At 39.2% G+C, this 21,882-nt stretch overlaps 2 protein-coding genes and 1 non-coding gene across 4 annotated transcripts; 2 read left to right on the forward strand and 1 right to left on the reverse strand.

The window, feature by feature from the left end:
• Nucleotides 1-9,504: 9,504 nt before the first annotated feature.
• trnaw-cca lies at nucleotides 9,505-9,576 on the reverse strand. The gene has a single exon. It is a non-coding gene; the product is annotated as a tRNA-Trp (tRNA).
• Nucleotides 9,577-13,146: 3,570 nt separating this feature from the next.
• LOC105889490 (phospholipid scramblase 2-like) lies at nucleotides 13,147-15,121 on the forward strand. The gene is made up of 5 exons (XM_042703101.1): nucleotides 13,147-13,851; nucleotides 13,984-14,055; nucleotides 14,179-14,306; nucleotides 14,466-14,508; nucleotides 14,841-15,121. The coding sequence occupies exons 1-5, from the start codon at nucleotides 13,782-13,784 to the stop codon at nucleotides 15,119-15,121; spliced, it is 594 nt and encodes a 197-aa protein (XP_042559035.1). The 5' UTR covers nucleotides 13,147-13,781.
• Nucleotides 15,122-15,426: 305 nt separating this feature from the next.
• On the forward strand, nucleotides 15,427-19,783 carry LOC105889465 (phospholipid scramblase 1-like). 2 transcript variants are annotated; one of them, XM_042703073.1, is made up of 4 exons: nucleotides 15,427-15,629; nucleotides 15,818-15,979; nucleotides 16,092-16,253; nucleotides 17,508-19,783. In XM_042703073.1, the coding sequence occupies exons 1-4, from the start codon at nucleotides 15,615-15,617 to the stop codon at nucleotides 17,550-17,552; spliced, it is 384 nt and encodes a 127-aa protein (XP_042559007.1). In that variant the 5' UTR covers nucleotides 15,427-15,614; the 3' UTR covers nucleotides 17,553-19,783. The 2 variants fall into 2 exon arrangements, with proteins under 2 accessions (XP_042559007.1, XP_042559006.1); XM_042703072.1 differs by lacking the exon at nucleotides 17,508-19,783 and having other exon boundaries at nucleotides 16,092-17,291.
• Nucleotides 19,784-21,882: the final 2,099 nt, after the last annotated feature.

Genomic DNA, 21,882 nt, shown 5'->3' on the forward strand with positions numbered 1-21,882 from the left:
CCTTCAGCCCTACGTTTACTTCAACCTGATTTTTAGATTGAATTGATGGTTATTGTCGATAGGGGGGGCGGTTGCGTTAAGTTACGTTACGTTAGTTATGTGAGGGCTCCTGCACATTGCCAGGGTGGGGTGAGCCGTGAGCGTGTCAGCTACGTGACATTCGCAAAAATGAAGCGGTCAATACCATCTGGAGCACAGGGACGAAAACGAAGAAAGGAAGAAGAGGAAAAGAAAGCAAGTATAGAGGTAAGTCTTCTCATCTCAGCCATTAAGGTGTCAAACGAAATACATGTAGTATTGTGCATCACCTAATATTGGACGTTTCATTGCTGTCACTTAGGCTACGCTAAAGCTAGCTAGCGACTGTTACTTTTGCTAATTTGCTACGTAGGCTATTACTAGCAAACGTAACTTCACTGATAACCTACATGGATGTAAATGTCAAAAGACCAGTATCTGGATAACGTATGCTAGTTATGAAAAGTACAGTTGCTGTCTACATTAATTATAAATGGCATAAGTTCTGTTTAGTGACTGTTCACAACTAGCAGGTGCACACACAGTAACCATTTTGGGGATAGTGGTGGTGTTCACCCTTCTGTACAGTTCCTCCCCAGGAATATACTAAACATTTTTGTTTATTTTTGTTTTAAAATTGGCCAGATGCACTCAGGCAATTTTTGCAGAGGCCGCTGTAGAAAGGACGCCTGATTCGCCTCCCTCTGAACTTTGTAAGTAGCCCACACAACTAGTACTACTGTTGCTGTTTTTGTTATTGTTATTATTATTAGCAATTATTACTTCAATAATCACATCACATTAATACTACTAATTGTAATCAGTAGCCTAGTATTATTTAGCCTTGTGGCAGTAATTGTAATATATCTACTACAAGTTACATGGTCAGATAAAATGTATTTGTACAATGCAACTATGTGGTAGGATGATAGAAATGACCAAATGCAACTGTGTAACGAACAGCATGGATGAACTCTGTGTTTAAATACAGCTGCAGGAGAAGGGACATCCAGTAGTACTCAAGGGGCCAGTTAACACACAGGCCAGGAACACACAGCCTGCATCAGGTGAGTCTATTTAATAGTATTTATTCAAGCCACATCCATACCTTAAAGTACAATAGAAACATGTTAGCATGTATTAAATACAATAGCTTGTTTTCTTAAAGAAGTTCAACCACATTCATGATCATTTCATCCAGGACATCCAGGACCACATCAAGCACTCTGGGCACCAGTGAAACTACACTGCCGCCTGCAGACACCTCACCCTCCACAATTCCTGCTATCCAGAGAGAACCTATAGATCCTGCTGACTGGCCAGCTGTGATCTGGTAAGGACAGAGTTAGTTTGCAGAGGACCATACCAGACCAGTCCAGACTTTACATTTCCAAAAAGAGATGATGGGAGAAGCTGCCACCACAACCACTTCTACAGGAAATTAGTAAATGGGGAGAAAATCAAGAGAAGCTGGCTTGTATATTCAAGGAAAAACAATACTCTGTATTGCTTCTGCTGCAAGCTCTTTTCACAGAAAAATGACCCACCTCATTAGGAGTGGCCTAAATGACTGGAAGAATTGTAGTGAGGTATTTGAGATATTTTGTAGAGGTACGTACAGTATCCATAAAAAGCACTTTTGTTTTGTAGAGGGTATAGTTAGGGTATAGAGGGTCATAATTTGCTTAAATGTCCTTACAGGTGCTTAAGAGTGTTTTGCACAGTTTATGGAGTTAACTTAATCCTAACTTTGAGTGTGTAATAAATTATTTAAACTAATAAAAAAGAAAATGTTCTGAAACTATTCTGGTGTTTGTTGTCCATGCAACATTTATTGTTGAACTGCAATATAGAATAGTATAAGTGGGTGAAAAAACTGCTATGCAAAGTTAAGTGATGTTAAGTATTGTGTGTGGGGGGGGGGGCGCAAAACTCAATCTCGCCTAGGGCAACCAAAGGGCTAGAGCCGGCCCTGTCTGCACATCCTACATATTACAGTGATTAAGGTGTTCTTGTGTCATGCATCATGAATTGTACAATAGTGATTTTTGAGACATAATACTCTGTATTTTCTATATATACTGTGCATATATATATATATATATATATATATATATCCTATAAACAGCCTTGGATTTGAATTTGATGAATGATGATGAATCCTCGACCTAGTAGGTAAGGATGACTGGTAAAAAAAAGTTGAATTGCAATGTTACCCTCACCTCCCAGATACAGGTGAGGGTAACATTGTTTATGTTGCAGTTGAAAGGCAGTACCTCACATGAAACCTTTCTAGGTCAAAGGACATGGTGAACTAGTTGGCAAAACTATAAAGAAGCACCCACACTGCGGTTCACAGAGATAAACAGTTTCAGAAGTCTAGTGTTGGTGTTCCTACTGCAGCTGACACAACAGCAGAAGATCCCAAGATGATGGCAAGCCCTGAGATACCTGCCGAGGGCTCAATCAAAGAGGAATTCTCATACCAGGTGACTCATTTAATTCAGTACGAAACAGCAGTGACAGTACGCTTCCTTCTTCATTTCTACTCCCTGGATACAAAACAAAGTCATTACTCTTCCCCTTGCTATATTTTTGAAAGGTAGTTCTTTAGTTAGTTGTTTTTGTGTAATATTTTGAAGATTTCTTCGCAGATGAGCCTACTTGAGGTTGACAGCCAAGATGATGACAATGGTCCGGAAGCAGTTGTAGAGGGTATGTTCAGATCACAAATGACACAATATCAATACAAAATGTAATGTACATAATTTTAATGATTGAATATATCTCCCATAACATAAAGACACCTGTGCAGAGTTTTCCTTAGCTCCCAGTGGAGCTTCAAACACAGGCTCTGTGTCCATGGACCCACTTGATGCTGTTAGCCAAGACAGTGATGGTGACACTCCTGAAGTAGTTATAGATGGTATGCTTAGTTAACACAAATCTCCACTGTCACTGCCCTGATATCAAGAAAATATAATCTACCACACTGTAATGATTGAATATGTTTCCCATGTATGTTGTACGTCCCTTTGAAACTTTACATGAAGGCACTGTGTTGATGGATACTTCTGAAGGAGCCTCTCATTGTCCACCTGTACAGCAGTCTTTGAATCAGGTATGTTGATTTGATATAGGTATAGTTTGATTGCACATACAGCAAGTAATGCTTCTTTGTTTTTTATTGTCTGATTTATACTATGAATTTGATTTATTTTCACAGCTTACTCATCTGTTGGTTCAAAAAAAGAACCGCGATTGTGATTGTGGGACAGTTGTAAACAGTACGAAACATACTGCACAAAAATGAAGACAACCTTTATATATTAAAACTATTCTTTATTATATTATTATATTATATTATAACTTACTATATTGCTTTCTACATGCAGTAATCTTTTTCTTGCTAGTATGTCTTCGTATGCCGAGCAGAAGAATGTACATGGTGAGGGATAATACTGGACGGAATATGTTCAGTGTAAACGAAGTGGAAGACTTCTTGTGTCGCCTGTGCTGTGGCTCAGGACGTTCCTTCATCATGCATGTCACAGACATCACTGGCCATCATGCCATCACTCTAATAAAATATGTCTGTACCTGCCAATCTGAGGTATTGGAATTGTTTATACTATTTGTAGTTATTTCTCAAGGTACAGTCTGCGATTCTGGCGACAGTTTGTTGCTATTTGACCTCAACAGCAACCCCCCCCCCCAGCAATGTAATGATTGGCTGGAGTTGTTTATAGCTCAGCCAGACCCACTATGTTTGCTTCCCATTTACTGTGTAATGCCAAGACTGTGCCTGGACACACAGAACAGACAGTTAGAGATAAAATAAGAATTGTAGGCTGTACCTTTAATTGGTTGATTTGTTTGTATTGTTGTTTATAATGTATTATTAGTACAGATTTATTTCATACTAAAACATTTAAAATCTGTGTACACACTATCACTTTTCATTTTTCACTGATCAGTTCAGTAGCATAACAGGGAAAAACTATGCCGTGCCAGAGGCCTCTGTAGTTGCATTTTTAATACAGGAAGTTCAGTTGTTTAACTTAGAGTTTTCTCTTAGAGAAAGTAGATTTTTTTCACACACTTGTTTTTTCATGCTCTGTAGATGGAGGTCCAGTGTCCTCCAGGCCTTCCTATAGGATATGTCAAATGCAACCCTTGTTTGATCCGGCCCCGACTGACCATTGAAAATGAGAGAAGAGAGCCAGTACTGAAGATAGCAGGCCAGTCATGTCTGAGATGGAAATGCTGTGGCAGGATCACTTTCAAGGTAATCCATGTATTATATGATCTACTACAGAGCTGATGCAGAATTTAGTTACTTCATTCAAATCAAGTAATTTGGGATCTTTCAGTGTGGCATCATGCAGGTCATACAGAGAGGCATTCTCTTTTAGTAAGAAAGAAAGGTTTAAAAACAGTATGAGAATGAAATATTACATGTTTCAAAAGCAGTGGCGGCTCCTGAAAAAATTCTCAGGGGGGGCAATTTTTTTGATAATGATTAAGGCGACCCATTCAGTAGGTACATTTAAGTTAGCTTATTAACTCATACAGAAATACCTTTTTGTCCACTATTGGCAGCACACAACAGTAATATGTCCCCTCTTGCTACATAGCTAGAGTAGCAAGTTACATGTGGAAAGCTATGGAAGAAAGTTGCATCCAGGAGCCTTCATAAGCAAACATGATGTGGCTCCACATTAAATGATCCCACTTTTTCATTATCCACGTGTCTCAAATGTTGTATGATGTAACATAGCTTAACAGGACACATGATATGTCCAGTAACATCATAAGGAAGGGGTAACATAAGTCAAAACCAACAATATTTATTTACTGATCTTGAAAGTATTGGCTTACAAAAGCAAAATAAGTCATCATATAAAAAATTATTCAGTGTTAGTGCAAGAAGCGAACTGTGAAACACACTGTGAAACCTATGAAAACTGACAGTGGTATATGAAATACACACCGCGTTCACGACCGCGATTTTCTTTCGTTCCAATTCTTGGATGTATGATTTCCCTCCCTTTGTAGAAACCTGTTGAATGGGTACATTTGGTCTAGGAAGTCCTAATTGTTTTGTTGTCAATTTATCTTCATTAGTACGCCGACTAAAAAGGAGTTTCTGTCAAAGAGCGAATCGAATTATCGCACTGAACAGGGCAGCCATCTTGACAGAATATGCCTCCGTCGAAGCTGTATGACGTTCGTATAGGCTTTTACGTCCACTACTTATGACAAGACCAGGAGGGGCGAGCCCTCCCGGAAGCCATAGAGAATGCATTGAGAGCTCTGTTTTGTGAAAAAAATGGATTTAACATGGGAGTCAATGGGAGAGGTCTGGGGCGATTTTCATTTCGCCCCAAATCGCCCCAGAAGGGGCGGGGCCATTTGAAGCACGACTTTAGGCTGACTGAACGACTGTTACCTGATTCGACAATGACATACAGAGGCAGATCAGACGGTCTAGTGGTAGAATCCGACAGAAAAAAAAGTATTAAATTTAAATTTACGCGACTTTTTTATTTCTCTAGGCAGTGCGTCGCCCCAATCGCCCTTATGGACAAGCCGCCCCTGTTCAAAAGTACAAAGAAGCATACAAATCTGCAGCATTATATTCCAACAGATCAAATCACTGGATGGAAACGTTTTCATAGGGAACATATCCAAATCTCAATGCAAACACGACTATGAACTGCAGTTTCCACTGGATATGGATGTCAAACTAAAGGCTCTCATACTGGGAGCATGTGTTTACATGGTAAATATTAGTCTTATGTTTATTTGAATGATGTTCCCTTTTTGTTATTACAAGGAAATACAATACACATTTAAATGTTGCAGTAAGCATAGACTTAATTTAACCATATCGAAACCTTTTTCTGCAGGACTGCATATTTTTTGAAAAAAAAAAAAAACCTGCGGTGAGTATATATTCAGAAGAAAGAAAGAAATAACTTCAAGAGATAGATTTTCCATCAGAATTCAAGAATATGAAATACAGCGTATATACAAAATGATTTCCTTTATATTTTTATTTTGCAGATTTGTGTTGTTGGTGGATTGGCGACGACTCTCCTGTGTCTTCTGTAATGGTGGATTGTTTCCTTACTTGGCACGAGATTTTCCTCCCTAATCCAAAACATTTCAAGATAATTAAAGCTCTGATGTCATTTGAAATAAGACATGATGCTACGGCAGTGGTTCTCAAAGTGGGGGGCGCGCCCCCCTGGGGGGGCGCGAACACTCTCCAGGGGGGGCGCGATGTCACAGACGGAGAAAGAAAAAAAAACCGCCGACCTGTCACTGGTTAGTGAAAGCTCCCTCAGTAGCGAAATGCAAGGGGCTGGACTGACCCAAACAAATCAAATACTGTTTTGCTCCTGATCCACCAATCAAAACGGAGTATTATCATTTCAACGCGAGTAGCACCTCCGCTTCCGAGTATAAAAACAAAACGCAGGCATGGCGGTAAGCGCTCACCCTGAGACGACACTTTGCAGAGTTTGTGCAATTTCTCTTGTTTCCTCTATCATTCAGATATTCATTGCTTTATAAACAGTATTTTTAAAGACTCACTCCTTCCTTAGTAATACCTTACTGCACTTGCAGTAGGTCTATTCGTAGCCTATTCTAAGGAGTAATTTGCTCCACAATCTTTTAGAAAAGCTCGTAGCCCCGAGAGCTAGCCTAGCTAGCTACCTTTTCCAACTACAGCTAGCCCTTTTCTCCTTAACACCTAGCCTACCTTTAAATTTTTTGATCATCCACCGCAACAAATAAAACACCAGCACTTGAATACTATTTTGTGCTGTCCCTGTCTACATTGTGTACAGTTCGTTTGGTTAGGAATCATTGCCTAGCACAGCCTTATCCATTGTTCGTGTGCAAGTCGTTCACAACCACACATACAAGAACACGACGTTGAAATTAGAACTTTATTAACTTCATACGCTGTATCAGAAAACAAACACAACATGGACAAGTTTCTGATTCGTAAAAGTCAGAAAGAGAAGCCTGTGGACTTCTTTAAACATAAACGTGATGGCCTCCAGCAACAACGAACCACCATGTCCAAGCATAGCACTATCTCCAAGCAGTGTCTGGAGCATCTTATGTAGTTGCTCATAGAATTGCTAAGCTTGGCAAACCCCATACAATTGCCGAAACACTGATTTTGCCGGCCACGCAACACGTTTAGAATAATGATAGGTATTGTGCTGAGTTTAGCTCCTATGTCAAATTACACTGTATCACGCCGAATATCAGAAATCAGTTTGGGTCCTATTTCAAAGAGGACTACCGTTCATTCGCCTGAGTTCGGGATCCATTTCTCTGCTCAGCAGATGAGCTGTCACTAGACATGAAAGAGCAGCTGAAGAGTGACAGTAGACTTAAGCATCTCCCCTCTTTCGTCATTCTTTTTTTTGTAAAGATCACAAGAGGCCCATAATAATAACAGTATCCTAATGATAGCAATAATACCACTTATTATTATTATGATAATAATAATAATACAATAATAATAATTGGTCGATAATCATTAATTATAATAATACCTACTATTACTGATAATAATAATAACAATAATACAAATAAATAGTTATAATAATTGTCTGTATGGGCCTAACAATAACAATAGCCTAACCTTGACATGTCAGGCCTATCAATAACAATACACTATCTATCTATCTATCTATATATGGTGGTGTAGTTGAGGGCGGTGGCGGCGGGCCGCGGGTGGATGGGGGGGCCCCAACTACCCCTAACCAGCTTTGGGGGGGCCCAGCTTGCAAAAGTTTGAGAACCCCTGTGCTACGGGGTTGATGTATAATTGCAATTGTAAAATGATTACAATTTAGTATTAATGCTCTGGTAGGGTGAAAAATAAACAACTCACAGTAATTACCTTTATGAGCTTTCATGACTTTTTGTCCATGGCCTCTAAGCGAGTGTTTTGATTTTACAAATCTCAACCCCCCAACTAAGACACAGGGTATCACAGAAGTAGAGCACCCCTTTCATAAGGTTTACGAAAAAGATCACAAAAGTAACGCAGATTAAAATGTAGGCCCCTTGAAATGTTTTTTTTTTTAACAAAAGTAATGAACTGACAAAACAAGACTAGATGTTAGCTGTTTTTTCAGCACCACTGGACCGCTTTGTTTGTAATTCCTATTGTTCACACACTTGATCTGGTTAGAGATATGGGTGCCTGGGGGAAGTATTGGATCCTTGTAAGTGTTACCTGCGTTATGTTTCAAAGACCATCATCACATCTAACCAGTGGTGGACGAAGCACACTAACTACGTACTTAAGTGAAAGTATAGATACGTTGTGTAAAATATTACTCCAGTAAAAGTGGAAGTATGCACTTTGAATTTCCACTTACAGTGCCCTCCGCAATTATTGGCACCCCTAGTGAATATGAGAAAAACAGGCTATAAAAAAATATGTCTTTGCTGTTTATCCTCTTGGTCTTTCACTCAAAATATTCACAAAAATCTTACCTTTTCATTGAAGTAAAATTATTGAAAGAAAAAAAAACTGTTGACATTAAATAAATATTTTTCCCCAAAACATGTGTTTTTCACTTTGAAATGTAGTGGAGTCAAAGTATAAAGTCTCACCAAATAGAAAGACTTGAGTAAAGTACAGACAAATCTATATGTTACTTAAGTACAGGGACGAATAACATCTTCGTTCCTGTCCACCACTGCACACAACATGTGATAATTCTGGCCAGGTTCCTTATCGTTCTGCGGCTGGATTGTATTAGGATAATGGGCTGCTAATGGATTTGGAAGGCGAGGATTGGCCGACGAGAGCCGAGCTGTCCTAGCCTGGATGCCAGACGAATTTAGCCACGCCCACACATTTTTTGGTCGGGAAGTTCGGTCTGGTGTCGGTCCGTTGGGGAGAAATTATAGATAGACCAATCAAATTGTCAGGGCGGGCTTTATACGATGATGGACAGATGATCAACCCTAACGTAATCAACCACGTCACCAAAGAGCTTTTGGGGTGAATTCGTTTTCAACAAACATGGCTGCCGTTAGAGAGCTGAAATGTGGAAATTCGAGTCTGTTTTAGAAGACATTGACAGCACATTCATTTTGAAAGAGGAACAGAGAAACGCGATCAAGGCATTTGTCGATCGAAAAGATGTTTTTGCCGTCCTTCCTACGGGATCCGGTAAAAGTTTAATGTATCAGCTGGCCCCATGGTCTACGTTATGGTCATACTACGTTGCTCTGATTGGTTCTAGATATATCCAATTGAGCGAAGAGGCATTTTTTTTCCTGGTTCGGTTGAAACACGCCCCATAATCACAGTCCAACGGAGCGGTATCAGACTCATATTCTGACTAGAATTATGAGTATGACATCGTCAGGCTAGAGCTGTCCTGTCCTGAAGCCTGATTTTCACAAATTAGAAATCACTGAAGCACACTAAAGAATTGACCCCGACGTGATTTGAACACGCAACCTTCTGATCTGGAGTCAGACGCGCTACCGTTGCGCCACGAAGTCTTAATGAGACGGTATGGGAGCCTATACGATATAATGTGTAAATAAATACATGTATGTATGTGTTTTAGAATTTTATTGAACAAACCATATCAACAATGTCTGAAGTCTTGTGTGTAACACAGTAGGCCCGCCAGATAATATCTAATGTCTATCAGAGCTGGCCTGCCGCGGCCGCCGGTATGTCGCACGCACCGCTAATACTGCAAGTCCCACAATGCACTGCCACTAAGTTGGTAGCCTACGTCAACCCTTGCGCCACTGTCTGCAGCCTCATCACCTGCAGTCAAAGTTTAGCTTGCGGCCTGTCTCTCTCCAACCAAAAAGTGGCCAAACGGACTTTGAAAACAGGGGTTTTCAAGAGAGGTGGGAGGCAGAATATATGTTTACCGATGTAAAGGGGAAACCTGTTTGTCTTGTGTGCGGAGCCGATGTGGCTGTGATGAAAGAATATAATTTAAGACAGCACTATGAAACAAAACACCAACACAAGTACAAACATCTGGACATGAAACAGAAGCTCCAGAAGGTAGAGGAGTTGAAAAGAATGCTGGTGTCACAGCAGATTTCTGTTCGTAAAAGCCCAATCAAAACGTGAGGCTGCTGTGAAGGCAAGCTTTATTGTAGTAACGAAGATCGCTAAAGCAGCCCGACCCTTTACCGAGGGAGAATTTGTCAAGAACTGCATGGTAAACGTTTGCATATCGTGTGCCCTGATAAACTTAAATGTTTTTAAATGTGAGCCTGAGCAGAAACATCGTTGCTGATTGTGTATGTGACCTTGCTACCGATCTACAACAACAGCTGATGGAAAGGGAAAAGATTTCATCGCATACTTCCTTGATGTGGATGAGACATCTGATACTTCCCAGCTGTCAATCTATGGGGCGCCGTTTGTAAAATGTCGCACGTTCTAAAACCCTGCTCAGTTTTGGTACATTTAGGGAAAAAAGCACAACAATATTCAAATGTCACTTTTTCAAACATTTAGAGAGATATTCATGTAAGGATAATGTTTGGCAGTAACACAAAGTTGTTGAATAATATAAATGTTTAATCTAAATGTAAATGTTAAATCTAAATGTAAATGTTAAATGTAAATGTAAATGTAAATGTTAAATATAAACGTAAATGTTCAATGTTATATATACATGTTAAATATAAGTGTTAAATGTAAATGTTAAATGTAAATGTAAATGTAAATGTTAAATGTTCAGTCTACATGTCAGATTTGAAGACTGAACCTTACAATATTTACGGTAATTGGCTTTCATAGTTTTCACGTCACGTCAGAATTACCAGCTTGCGGGCAAGAAATACACTCCACAGCTGTCTACCACTGGAATTTATACAGGAACTGACCATCTTTCATTCAAGATTATTTAATATATCCGCTTTAAAATGGTCTGACATAGGTAGTAAAATGCCAGACAGTTGTTGCGCGGTTGGCTGTTCAAATTGGCGAGGAGACAAGCCCGGCTGTTTCCAGCTGATTGTAGACGTCTTCTGGGTCAACTTTTCTCAGGCGGGCAGTGAAGTAGCCTTATTTTTGGAGCTTGCAATAAAAGCAGTAACCCTGTTTTGGTCGCCTCATTTATCAGAATAACTACCTAAAACGGGAATAGATCAAGAAATAAAGTCAAGAAACAAAGCATCAACACGATTCAAATTGGATTACCCAGTTTCTGTTCTGAGATTGCGACAAGTACCTAAGCAAGTAGGCTAGGCTACTGTATTTTGTCATCCAACTGGTAATGCTACAATGCCAGTAGAAAATACTTGGGAAGATCATTTCAGTTGTCATTCGCCAGACCAGGTGGTTGTACTTGTGTTAACCAGGAAATTGTGTCAAATAATAACGAACAGTGTTGGGTAGGCTAAAGGCTGCTAGCTAACAGCATGTAGCTCGCTAGCTGGTACCTAGCTATTAAATGGCAGTCATCTTTGCTCTGATAATGAAGATGTTTATTAGTTTTCACCTTCCAGACGACATCGTTTTGAACCCATCCCCTTCTGAAAATTAAATTACTATCTGTGCTTTTGGTAGGCTTTCAGTTTTTGAGGTGTGTAGGGGGACGGATTTTCTATTAGATAGATGTAAATATCTCCAACCTGGAGCTCAGGCAGGGACTTCTACGACGTTATAGAAATACAAATATCAGCGGGTGCAGTAAAGGGATCACAGGTTCCCAAAATGTATTTTTTTTCTAGATATCTCTGTCTGGCTATTGTGGTATGATATGTGTTTGATGGCGATCGTAATTGAGTAGGCTGCACTGCTCGACGATGTCCACTGTTGGTCGACATCTTCGCTTTTGCCCGCAAGGTATCTCTTGTAGTGTGACTGAAAGCTATGAATTACCGTAAACATTGTAATGTTCTGTCGTCAAGTCTGACATGTAGACTGAACATTTACATTTACATTTAACATTTACATTTACATTTAACATTTACATTTAGCATTTGATATTTGTATTTACATTTAACATTTACATTTAACACTTATATTTAACATTTATATATAGCATCGAACATTTACGTTTATATTTAACATTTACATTTACATTTTACATTTACATTTAACATTTACATTTAACATTAACATTTAGATGAAAGATTTATATTATTTAACAACTTTGTGTTACTGCCAAAAATGATCCTTGGAAAAGTTATCGCATGAATTTACATTAATTTATCTCCAAATGCTTGAAAAAGTGACATTTGAATATTGTCATGCTTTTTTTCCATATGATAATGCTAAATGTACCAAAACTGAGCAGGATTTTCGAACGTGCAACATTTTACAAACGGCGCCCCATATCAATCTTCATCCGTGAAGTGGGCTCGACTCTGTGCGTTACAGACGAACTTTTGGGATTTAAATCAATGCATGGCACAACTACGGGGAATTATCTCTTTGAAAAGGTATCCAAATGTGTAAATTAAATGGGGCTGCCTTGGGACAAACTTGGGGGACTGACCACAGATGTGCAGAAAAGAGAGGCATAAGAAATTAAAGCCACTGATGTTTATTTTATTTTGAAATTTGATCTCTGTGTTTATAGGCAATAATTATTAGGCCTAAGCTTTATGCTGCTTGTCCCAAATTCAAGAGGCCTATGTCAGCGGTGCAGATGGGATTTTTGAACTGGGGGGGACGCCAACATCGCCTAATCAGCTGTGCAGAGTTATTAACTGATGATTGTCGCCTTACGTATGAGAGTGGTGGGGACGGATTGGGGTCACTATGAATCTGGGGGGGACATGTCCCCCCCGTCCCCAGTGCTATCTGCGCCCCTGGCCTATGTTAAACTTAAGTTCATGTTTACATATGAAAAAATATAATATGTATTTTTTTCCCCAATAAATATTGAATATTTCCTCCCTCGACTTGGACCCAGTTTTTAATTTTGGCCCCTCTGTGTATTTGAGTTTGACACCACTAGTTTAAGGCCTTATAGCTGGGTTTCAGTTCAAGGTAGGCTGGTTACTGAAGCAGCAGGTGACTGAAGGTATCAGTTTCTCAGTGCACGATCTTATGTTTACACTTTGCAACCTGGCAACCTTGCCCTAGAGTAGAGAGTGTGTGACAAACAAATGGATACTGGTAATGGCACTTCAAGTCAATATGAAGGGATATTTGGGCAATGGCTGTAAGCCTTATGAATGTTTTAAAAGTGGATGGCAATGTGGTGTTATACATTTCAGTACAAATTAATTAATTGTGTAACATTGCAGAAGAACCAAGTGCTGTGGTCTGAGAGGAAGACAGCATAAGCGTCGTTAAAAGTAAGTGCTTGTATCCTGGATGTTAATTTTGTTGGTTCATACTTGGATATTATAAGCCACATCATAGGAAATATAATATTAGTACTCACTCAGAAACAATATCTAAATGAATGGATCTGAAGTTGATGAAAAATATATTCTCCTCTTAACAATATTAAAGGCTTGCCTCTGTACAGCCATATGAATATTAATGCTAAATAACAATTGTATGTGGCTAATCTTTGGTAGCTTGTTTGCAGGAATATAAAACTACATCTTAAATCTAAACTGTATCTGCTACTTTACTCTGCAGTTATCATTCAAAGAACTAGCTTGACATTGAACTGTTGTTGCTTTCAGTTGTTTCAGATTAGCACTGTTTTGATATATTTACTTAGGCACGATTGTCAGCTGTGAGTTTCCATTTACAATGTGCTAAAATGAACTCTACTGCAAACTCAGAGCAGCAGGGTGTGCCTGTTAGTGCACCCTTCCCATCTCAGCCCGCAGGTGAGCATCCCCTAGGCCGCTTTCACAGATCAACCATTACATGTCATACTTCTGCTAATCCACTTTTATACAAATCCTTTTGCTTTATTGGTCGTATTGTCCAGAGTTGTATTTTTATGGCTGTTTTTCTAGCTTACTCAATCAACCTTCCGCCTGGTGCTGTCTACCCTTCACCTCCATACGGTCAAGTCCCTATGCCACCAGGTAGTTGGCACATCTAGCTTCGGTGACGTGATTTGCCGGCCGCAGTTGTTGCCGATATGACTTGTCACGTGCAACTGTATGGGATGTATTCATGAACCATACTCAAATATGCTTTTCCCTCAGGGTATATTCCATTTCAAATGCCACTTCACATGCCACCTCAGGTGCCCCCACAGTATCCTCCCCAGATGCCAATGCCTATTCTTGAAAGAGCACCAGGCTGCCCACCAGGGTTGGAGTATCTCACCCAAGTAAGATGGTCACCTACAGAATGATTTAAAGATCACTAACATGCTGTGGTGTCAGTCCATAATATGAAGTAATAGTTCATGAAATGTTAGTGCCACCACTGACAAACAACTAAAGAGCTGTGGATGTAACTGGCAGTACTGTGTTCCTCTGTCTCACAGATTGACCAGCTTCTTGTTCATCAGCAGATGGAGCTGATGGAAGGTAAGTTTAGTAGTGAAAAGAAGCATATGAACATGTTGAACTAAACCTGAGCCTGGAGTCAAAGTAATGGCATGTGATGTGACTTTGTCAAATCAAAAACAAAATCAAAGAAAGTCAAAGAAAAAGTACTTGCACAGGTCTCTAAAATAAAAAAGTCAAGTAAAAGTTTATTTCTTAATAGCATAGGTCTGAAATGATGTATGCAGTGTAAGAATAAGAAGGTGTACTAAAGGAGAAATGTATTGCATGCTAAATATTACAACACACTGGATAAACCAGGCTGAACTCAGAGGTTTCCAAGCTCTAATATAAATTGTATATTGTATTTATAGTGATGATGGGATGGGAAACCAATAACAAGTATTTGGTGAAGAACAGTCTGGGACAGCAGGTGTTTTTTGCTGTGGAGGAAAACGACTGCTTCAGCCTGCAGTGTTGTGGACCCATGCGATCATTCGTCATCAACATCCAGGACAACATGGGCCAGACCGTGATGTCTTTGATAAGACCACTCAAATGCAGTGCCTGCTGCTGTCCCTGTTGCCTCCAAGAGGTAATCCGACGTGCTTCCATACGTTTGCAATTGGACTGGCGTGACATCGAACAGTGCTAGCTCTTAGTGTGTAGGATTTGTTATGATATTTGAGGGCACAGTCACGTGTGTTGCATTGGACTATTGTGTGATTTTTTTTTAACAAAATGTTAGTTATTTCATGGTAAAGCATGGTCGAACAATACATTACGTGAGTTTAACATTACATATCTAAGAAACTGACCTTGACATGATTTGAACACAAAACCTTTTGATCAGGAGTCAGGCACGCTACTACCATTGCACCATAAGGTTGCCCATAAGCTGCTTTGCTGTAAGCTGGCTCTGGCCACTGAAATCAAGCCTTGTGACATTAAGACCTTACTGACGGGGGATGTGAATCATGTGAGCTTATTGTCACAAAGAATGACAAAGGCTACATGCTACATCACATACGTTTTTGGTGCTGGTTGAAGTTGCAGTAGTCAGCAAACACTTTTACTGCAAGAGATTTAGGAGTTCAGCATCAGCACACCTGTTCGTCAATGACTGCTCTTGCTAAGACACAGTACAGATGTGCAGAGTTGCTGTGAGTATAGAAAGTTTATACCAAGTATGACAAACTAAGAAAAGTGCTATATAACTGTACCCATGGTTTCAGCCATCATAGGATGCTGTTTTGGGCTTGGATATTTAGAGAGTATGTAGAGCAGTGACCAAACTTGTTGAAATTAATATTTTTCTCATTTTTAATGCTCTCACCCTTTTGTTATTTAGCTGGAAGTTCAGTCCCCTCCAGGAAATCCTATTGGATACGTCAAACAGAATTGGCACCCATATATTCCCAAGTTCACCATTCAGGATGAGAAAAGAAATTCTGTGCTGAAAATCATTGGCCCTTTCTGTGACTGCAAGTGCTTCTCAGACGTGAACTTTGAGGTACAGCACTGCTCGTAATTAGGCAAGGTGACTGAGGAAAGGAAGCACTAGAAAAAACAGTATATGCAATGCTAGTCATACTAATACTAATTTCCCATCTTGTAAAAACCAGATCAAATCACTGGACGAGACCTCAGTCGTTGGTCGTATTTCTAAACAATGGTCTGGCTATGGGAACGAGATGTTTACAGATGCAGACAACTTTGGGGTGCAGTTTCCAATGGATATGGATGTGAAGATGAAGGCCACCATACTGGGAGCTTGTTTTCTCATTGTAAGTCTTTATCAGTTTATCATTACTGCAGAGTTTATCACTGATCAAGAAGAAAATATGTTTCCATTTTCAAGGGAAGTAACTTAAGGTGACTTGATATCTATATAGTCTTTTCACAAACACATGGCAAGAAAGAACACATGGATATAAACATATCTCCAGGCTTGGGGAGTAATGGAATACTTGGAACGGCGTTATGTAATGTAATTAGGATTAAAAAAAAAGGTAACTGTATTCCGGTACAGTAAAAAAAAAAGATATAATTAGATTACAGATACACTTTTAGCAAAAATTGGGATTATTAACAGGATTACAAATAGATTTTAAAATGCAGAAAATTATACAATCATCCACATTCGCACTTTACAACATGTCAAGAGAACACAACAGAGAAAACTACAAGTCCATGATGACCTTGAGTTAAAAAAATGCTTTCTCTGGCTGGAAATATCGACACTATTTTGTGATTGTGAATGAGACGGAGTTGCGAGAGGGGTCGTGGCAGGAGCACAGTTCAGCGCTGGCGTGACATACAGTATATGCACACACCAAACCACAACCACACGGCCCTCATGCCCATTTTCCTTCAGGGCAACAAACTGACCTAGTTCACATTTCCGACCAGCAGGCCCACGTTATATTGCAAAGGGGATTGGGCAAAAAGTGTAAAATTATGCAAGGTATTTCTTTGTAAAAACTGTTGACAGTGAGAGAGTGTTCAACTATGGGTAAGAAAAGTCGGGGCTGACCGGTTTATTTTTTATTTTCAATGGTTCATACTTTCTTCTGTGTTGTCGCAAATTATGTGTTATTCACTAGTAAAATATCTCGTGAAATGCTGCATTTGGGCCCAAAAAGGATATCCTGACATTCCAATCAATACAGTGGCACATAAAAAGAGCTTTGTTTAGTATTGAGTTCAGTTTGTTGTCTAACACATAGCTATGACAATATAGTACATTTTGATATTTGTAGCATACTAAGTTCAGTTCCTCAGTACAGTAATAAGTAGGATGCCCACACCAGATGTTATTTATATAGCACTACTACTGCACAAATGCAGAAAGTACTGAATACATTTTTTAACAGGTAATCAGTAATTGTATCGGAATACATTTTTAAAGTAATCCTCCCAACCCTGCATATGTCCCATCAGTTATTAGAATTCCTATTAACGTAATGTACATTTATTTGTTACTTTTGAGTTACCATAACTTGCTTTCTATCTTAAATATGTCCTGTTTTGTCTTTCAGGACTTTGTGTTTTTTGAACATTCAAAGCAGCAAGATCATCATTAGAATGGTGTGTCAGTGAGTCGTGATGAATATTTTCAGATGAAAACAACCATTACATGCAGTGCCTTGAGACGCCTTCATTTCAAATGTGTTTATAGTGCCTCTTTCTCAGGGCCTCTTCTCTTAGTTTAGTCTTATAGCTTATCAGCTGATTTGACCATCACGTGATTATTGTGTGTTTTCAACCTTTGGGGCAACTCAGTGATGTTTTCATAATGTACACAGTGCTTTTGTCAAACACTGTTAGGCAATATTTAGTAGCCTTCAGTTAAAGTTTAAAACCAAGACAGCTATCTGTGAAATGCGTGACAGTAAAAAGAGGTCAGCAGAAAGACAACTTGAAATGTGTAGGATGCAGTAAATGCATCTTCAAATCCACTAAACCACTAAACTAACGGAAGTCATGAAGACTGGTAAAAAAAGTGAGCTGCTGTTTTCTATGAGGACATTTTTTACTAGTCTTTTGATAGAATAAAATATAAGTAAATATTTACATCTGATTCAGTTTTGTACCTACATATTTTATTATGTCCGCTGTCACTTTTCAAGTGACAAATCCTTGGTTGTTTTTATAATATCAAGACTCCACTAGATGGCTGTAGTCAGCTTCAAAATGTTGCATGAGATCCTACAACCTCAGATCATCATTTACAAGTGGACCTGTTACATGACTCACAACTATGTCTATTTCATAAAGTTAAACAACAAGACGTTTTCAGGTTAAATGTACTGTTCTCACATCATGGGTTGATGCATTATGGTGTGTGTTCTTTTGTCAGATATATTAGGTTTGTTCATCAGTTACCAGGCAGTAGATGTATTATCTTTAACACATTTCAGCCTTATTTCAGTGTTTTTATTGTTTTTTTTTATTGTTTTATTGCTTTTATTTTTATTGTCTGTGGTAATCAGGGAAGCTCCTTGAACTGAGCAATACATTATTTTAATGGAATGTGGAGTGGAGTGCTTTTACCATTATGTACTATTCATACAGTGCTGTTAACAGCCCAGTCTGTAAACAAGTCCAGCATGTTTTGTTTGATATAATACCATATATGTGACCTGGCCTCGTCCAGACTACCTATCTGCTTTGCTGTCACAGGGACATAGACTGCAAATCTTCACTTTAAAATGTGTCAGTCAGTAGCCTGAGACATAGCTCTCTGCACCAGGACACAGGCTACGTGTATGGTCAATCTGATCATGATATCTGCTCCTCCGGAGATGTGTCTCCATACAAAAATGGTTTGAACAGCAGCTGCGTGATGACATGGGGTTTTTTGGCCTAAATACAGCAGCCCTGCTCTCAGGCTCCTTTGAGCCATTTCGCTTCTTTGAACCCCTGGATAACTGCTGGATGCTTCCTGGGTGTGGAGCGCCACGGTGGCGAGACAGCAGGAAATGTTTGGTTTGATCAATAATAAAGGACTCATCTGCTTCTGTTGGTATCAGAAGACTGAGACAGTCACTAATGAAGGCCTGGTGTGGTATTTGCCTCATGAAATAAGAGCCCAGTTCATGAATGATGGCATTTTGGAAGTGTTTTGTCTACATGTGCTGTCTACATTCTGTACAAAGCAAATGTGCATATACACTGTATGTTATGTTATCGCTTGTTTGTGTAAAAATTTCCTTTGAATTGGCAAATTCAATTAGCTGATGCTGTGGGATTAGAAGTCTGTAGAGTTTGAACTGGATCAGAAATTGTGAGCAGGTGCGCTGAAAACAGGAGATGTTCTGCTAGTTTAGCTGGTACCTTATAGTAGTGTGGGCTAGAAATGACATTTTTACCTGTTATGGAAGTGGAATATCACCTATGTGCTTTATTTGTCTGTAGCCTGCTTATAACAGAAAACACATTCCCCTTCACTCATACATTCTGATGTCAGTGTGAGGAAGCAATTCATCCTGATTGGAACACAAAGAGACAGATACACACACACACACACACACACACACACACTGACACAAACACTCCATCAATTTCTATGAGTAGACAACATGAAAAACAGTCATCTTACACAGTGATTGAGGTTACAGGCTGGCAAGGAGAGCAGCACAAATCCTAAATAAGCATTTTGCTCATTACTGTGACAACAATGAAAATATTTTATTTACATGAACATGCAGATATTGTCGGCTACATGTATGTTGACTCAGTAGCTGTTCTTTTTTGGACTTTCAGCAAAGAATAATGTTAGATTTTTTTTGAAAATAAAGCAACTACACTCAAACCGCGAGTGGATAATTTTTCTGGATCAGATTAATGACTGACTGTGTGAGGTCAACATGTCGATGGTTAGCGGTCTAACTAGCTAGCTACATGGCAAGAACACATTTACCACAGAATTGTTTTAATATTAGTGAAGTTGTTTTTCCAATTTAGTGGTTGGTAACCCTAGCCCTAGGCTCATTATGTTTGTTATTCTATTTTTGTGGCTTGCTGGCTAGCTAACTAACTAGCTATATAGCATAGGCCTATTCCAAGTGTAAAATTTGCCACCACAGTTGAAGAACCACAGAAAATGAAGTGAGTGCTAAGTCCTTGGTGCTAGCTAGTTATGCTTGTTAGAAATGTTATGGTGTTAAAGTACCTTTGTGTCAAGCTGGACAGACTTGACTTTACTAGATGCATACTGAGTGTTACGAGCGTGTCACGGTCTGCACTGTTTATGGACTTTAGTTTTGAAATGTCTTGTGCTTCTGGTCTCTGTGTCTCCACCCCTCATAGACTTTTTATATTTTTACACATGAAAACAGAAGTAATTAGTGATTGTTTGCATATTAAATTCTACAGAGAATTAATTCACAGAAAATAAAGAATTCCAAAAATATTTAATATGTATATACATACAACCTAACCATTATATTTCCTACAGGGCTTCACATGTCATTTATCAAGTATGAAGTACATGCCATCACATTAGCAGTGTTTATGCATTGGTGAGGGGAGGGTGTTCTAGGTAGGCCATTCTACAATCTGGCTGAAATGGTTCTATCATTCAATGATTGGTGAGACATGAGAACATTGTAGCCATCACATCGCCCAGGTAGAAAAAAATCTCTAGTTTAATTTACTGTGTAATGTAGTCTGGAATTGTATCTCTTCTCCAGTCCACAATGGTAAATGATTTTCAAAGGTGTAGCAAATACATTGTCTGCCTGAATTTAAATATGTAATATGTATTCTATATTCAAGAATTCTGTGCATTTAATATACAGAAATTCAAATAATATTACCTCTGTACACCCATGCACTCTACATGCTCCTATGACTGATCAAAAGCATTCCATCCATCCATCCATCCATCCAGAGGACTAAGTTCCACAGACTTGCCAAAAGGTCTGTGCCACTTGTGTGTGGGCTATCTAAGGAAGGATCATCACTTACTGTATCTGTCTTTGTTATCTCACATCTCCAGCATGTCTTAAATAGTGGCCGAAGCAAGGACTTAAGGGTATTTTTGCAACTACAGTGTGAACAGATGAAGATTAGATTGTGAGTTGTTTTGTTATTTGTTTGTGTCCTTGCTCTCGTTATTTCATTTTATCAGGTTGTTGGGCTATCAAATCCTGCCTGGCTTCGTATTTCGAATTCAGAAGTTGCCAGCTGTTATTCATTAATCAGATTACGTTAATACAAAGCAGCCAGGCCTCTTTGCATGGATCATTGTGTATATGCCTCTGGCATGGATTCCAGCCATATTAAATATTTATCGGCATTCAAAGCGAGGCTGTGCTCTGGCCGAGCAGGCTTCCAAACTCACATCCCATTCAGCTGTCCATCATAGACATAAATAAATGAAATAAATAAATATTTCAAATACTTGGGTCATCAGAGATGTACCGGTATCGAGAGAGTACTGTGAAGAGTTAGAATCAATATTCTTCACCCCCCAAAAAGATATGGGGAAAACATGAGGATAGTAAGGCTCCTTGGCAGGGTCTGAGTTGATTGGAGAGTATAAACCTACTCTCCACTTTCTGGGCATAGACTATCAGGTGCAGAAGAGATGAATCTCAAACTTTGGAGGGAGGGCAGATACTAAGTTCAAATTCTGCAATTTTTTCTTTCTTCTGTGTGTCATGGTATTTGCTGTCGTAAAATAATTTCAGTTGAAGTGGTACTGACCATACTTGTCGTATTTTTCTTGTACGCTTACCTCACCATACTTATTTGACAGAACACAGGGCAGTGGAGGTGCTTGTGATGCCAGAGAATTAACCCCTTGCCCTTGATCTGCCCCCCTTAATGTCCACAGGGACACTTTATTTCTGCCTTCTTTTCTCCTTTCTTTCTTTCTTTCCTTCTTTCTTCACATACTGTACTTGT

The sequence above is a fragment of the Clupea harengus genome, chromosome 22 (assembly GCF_900700415.2).
Source record: "Clupea harengus chromosome 22, Ch_v2.0.2, whole genome shotgun sequence".
In the NCBI taxonomy this organism is placed as follows: Eukaryota; Metazoa; Chordata; class Actinopteri; order Clupeiformes; family Clupeidae; genus Clupea; species Clupea harengus.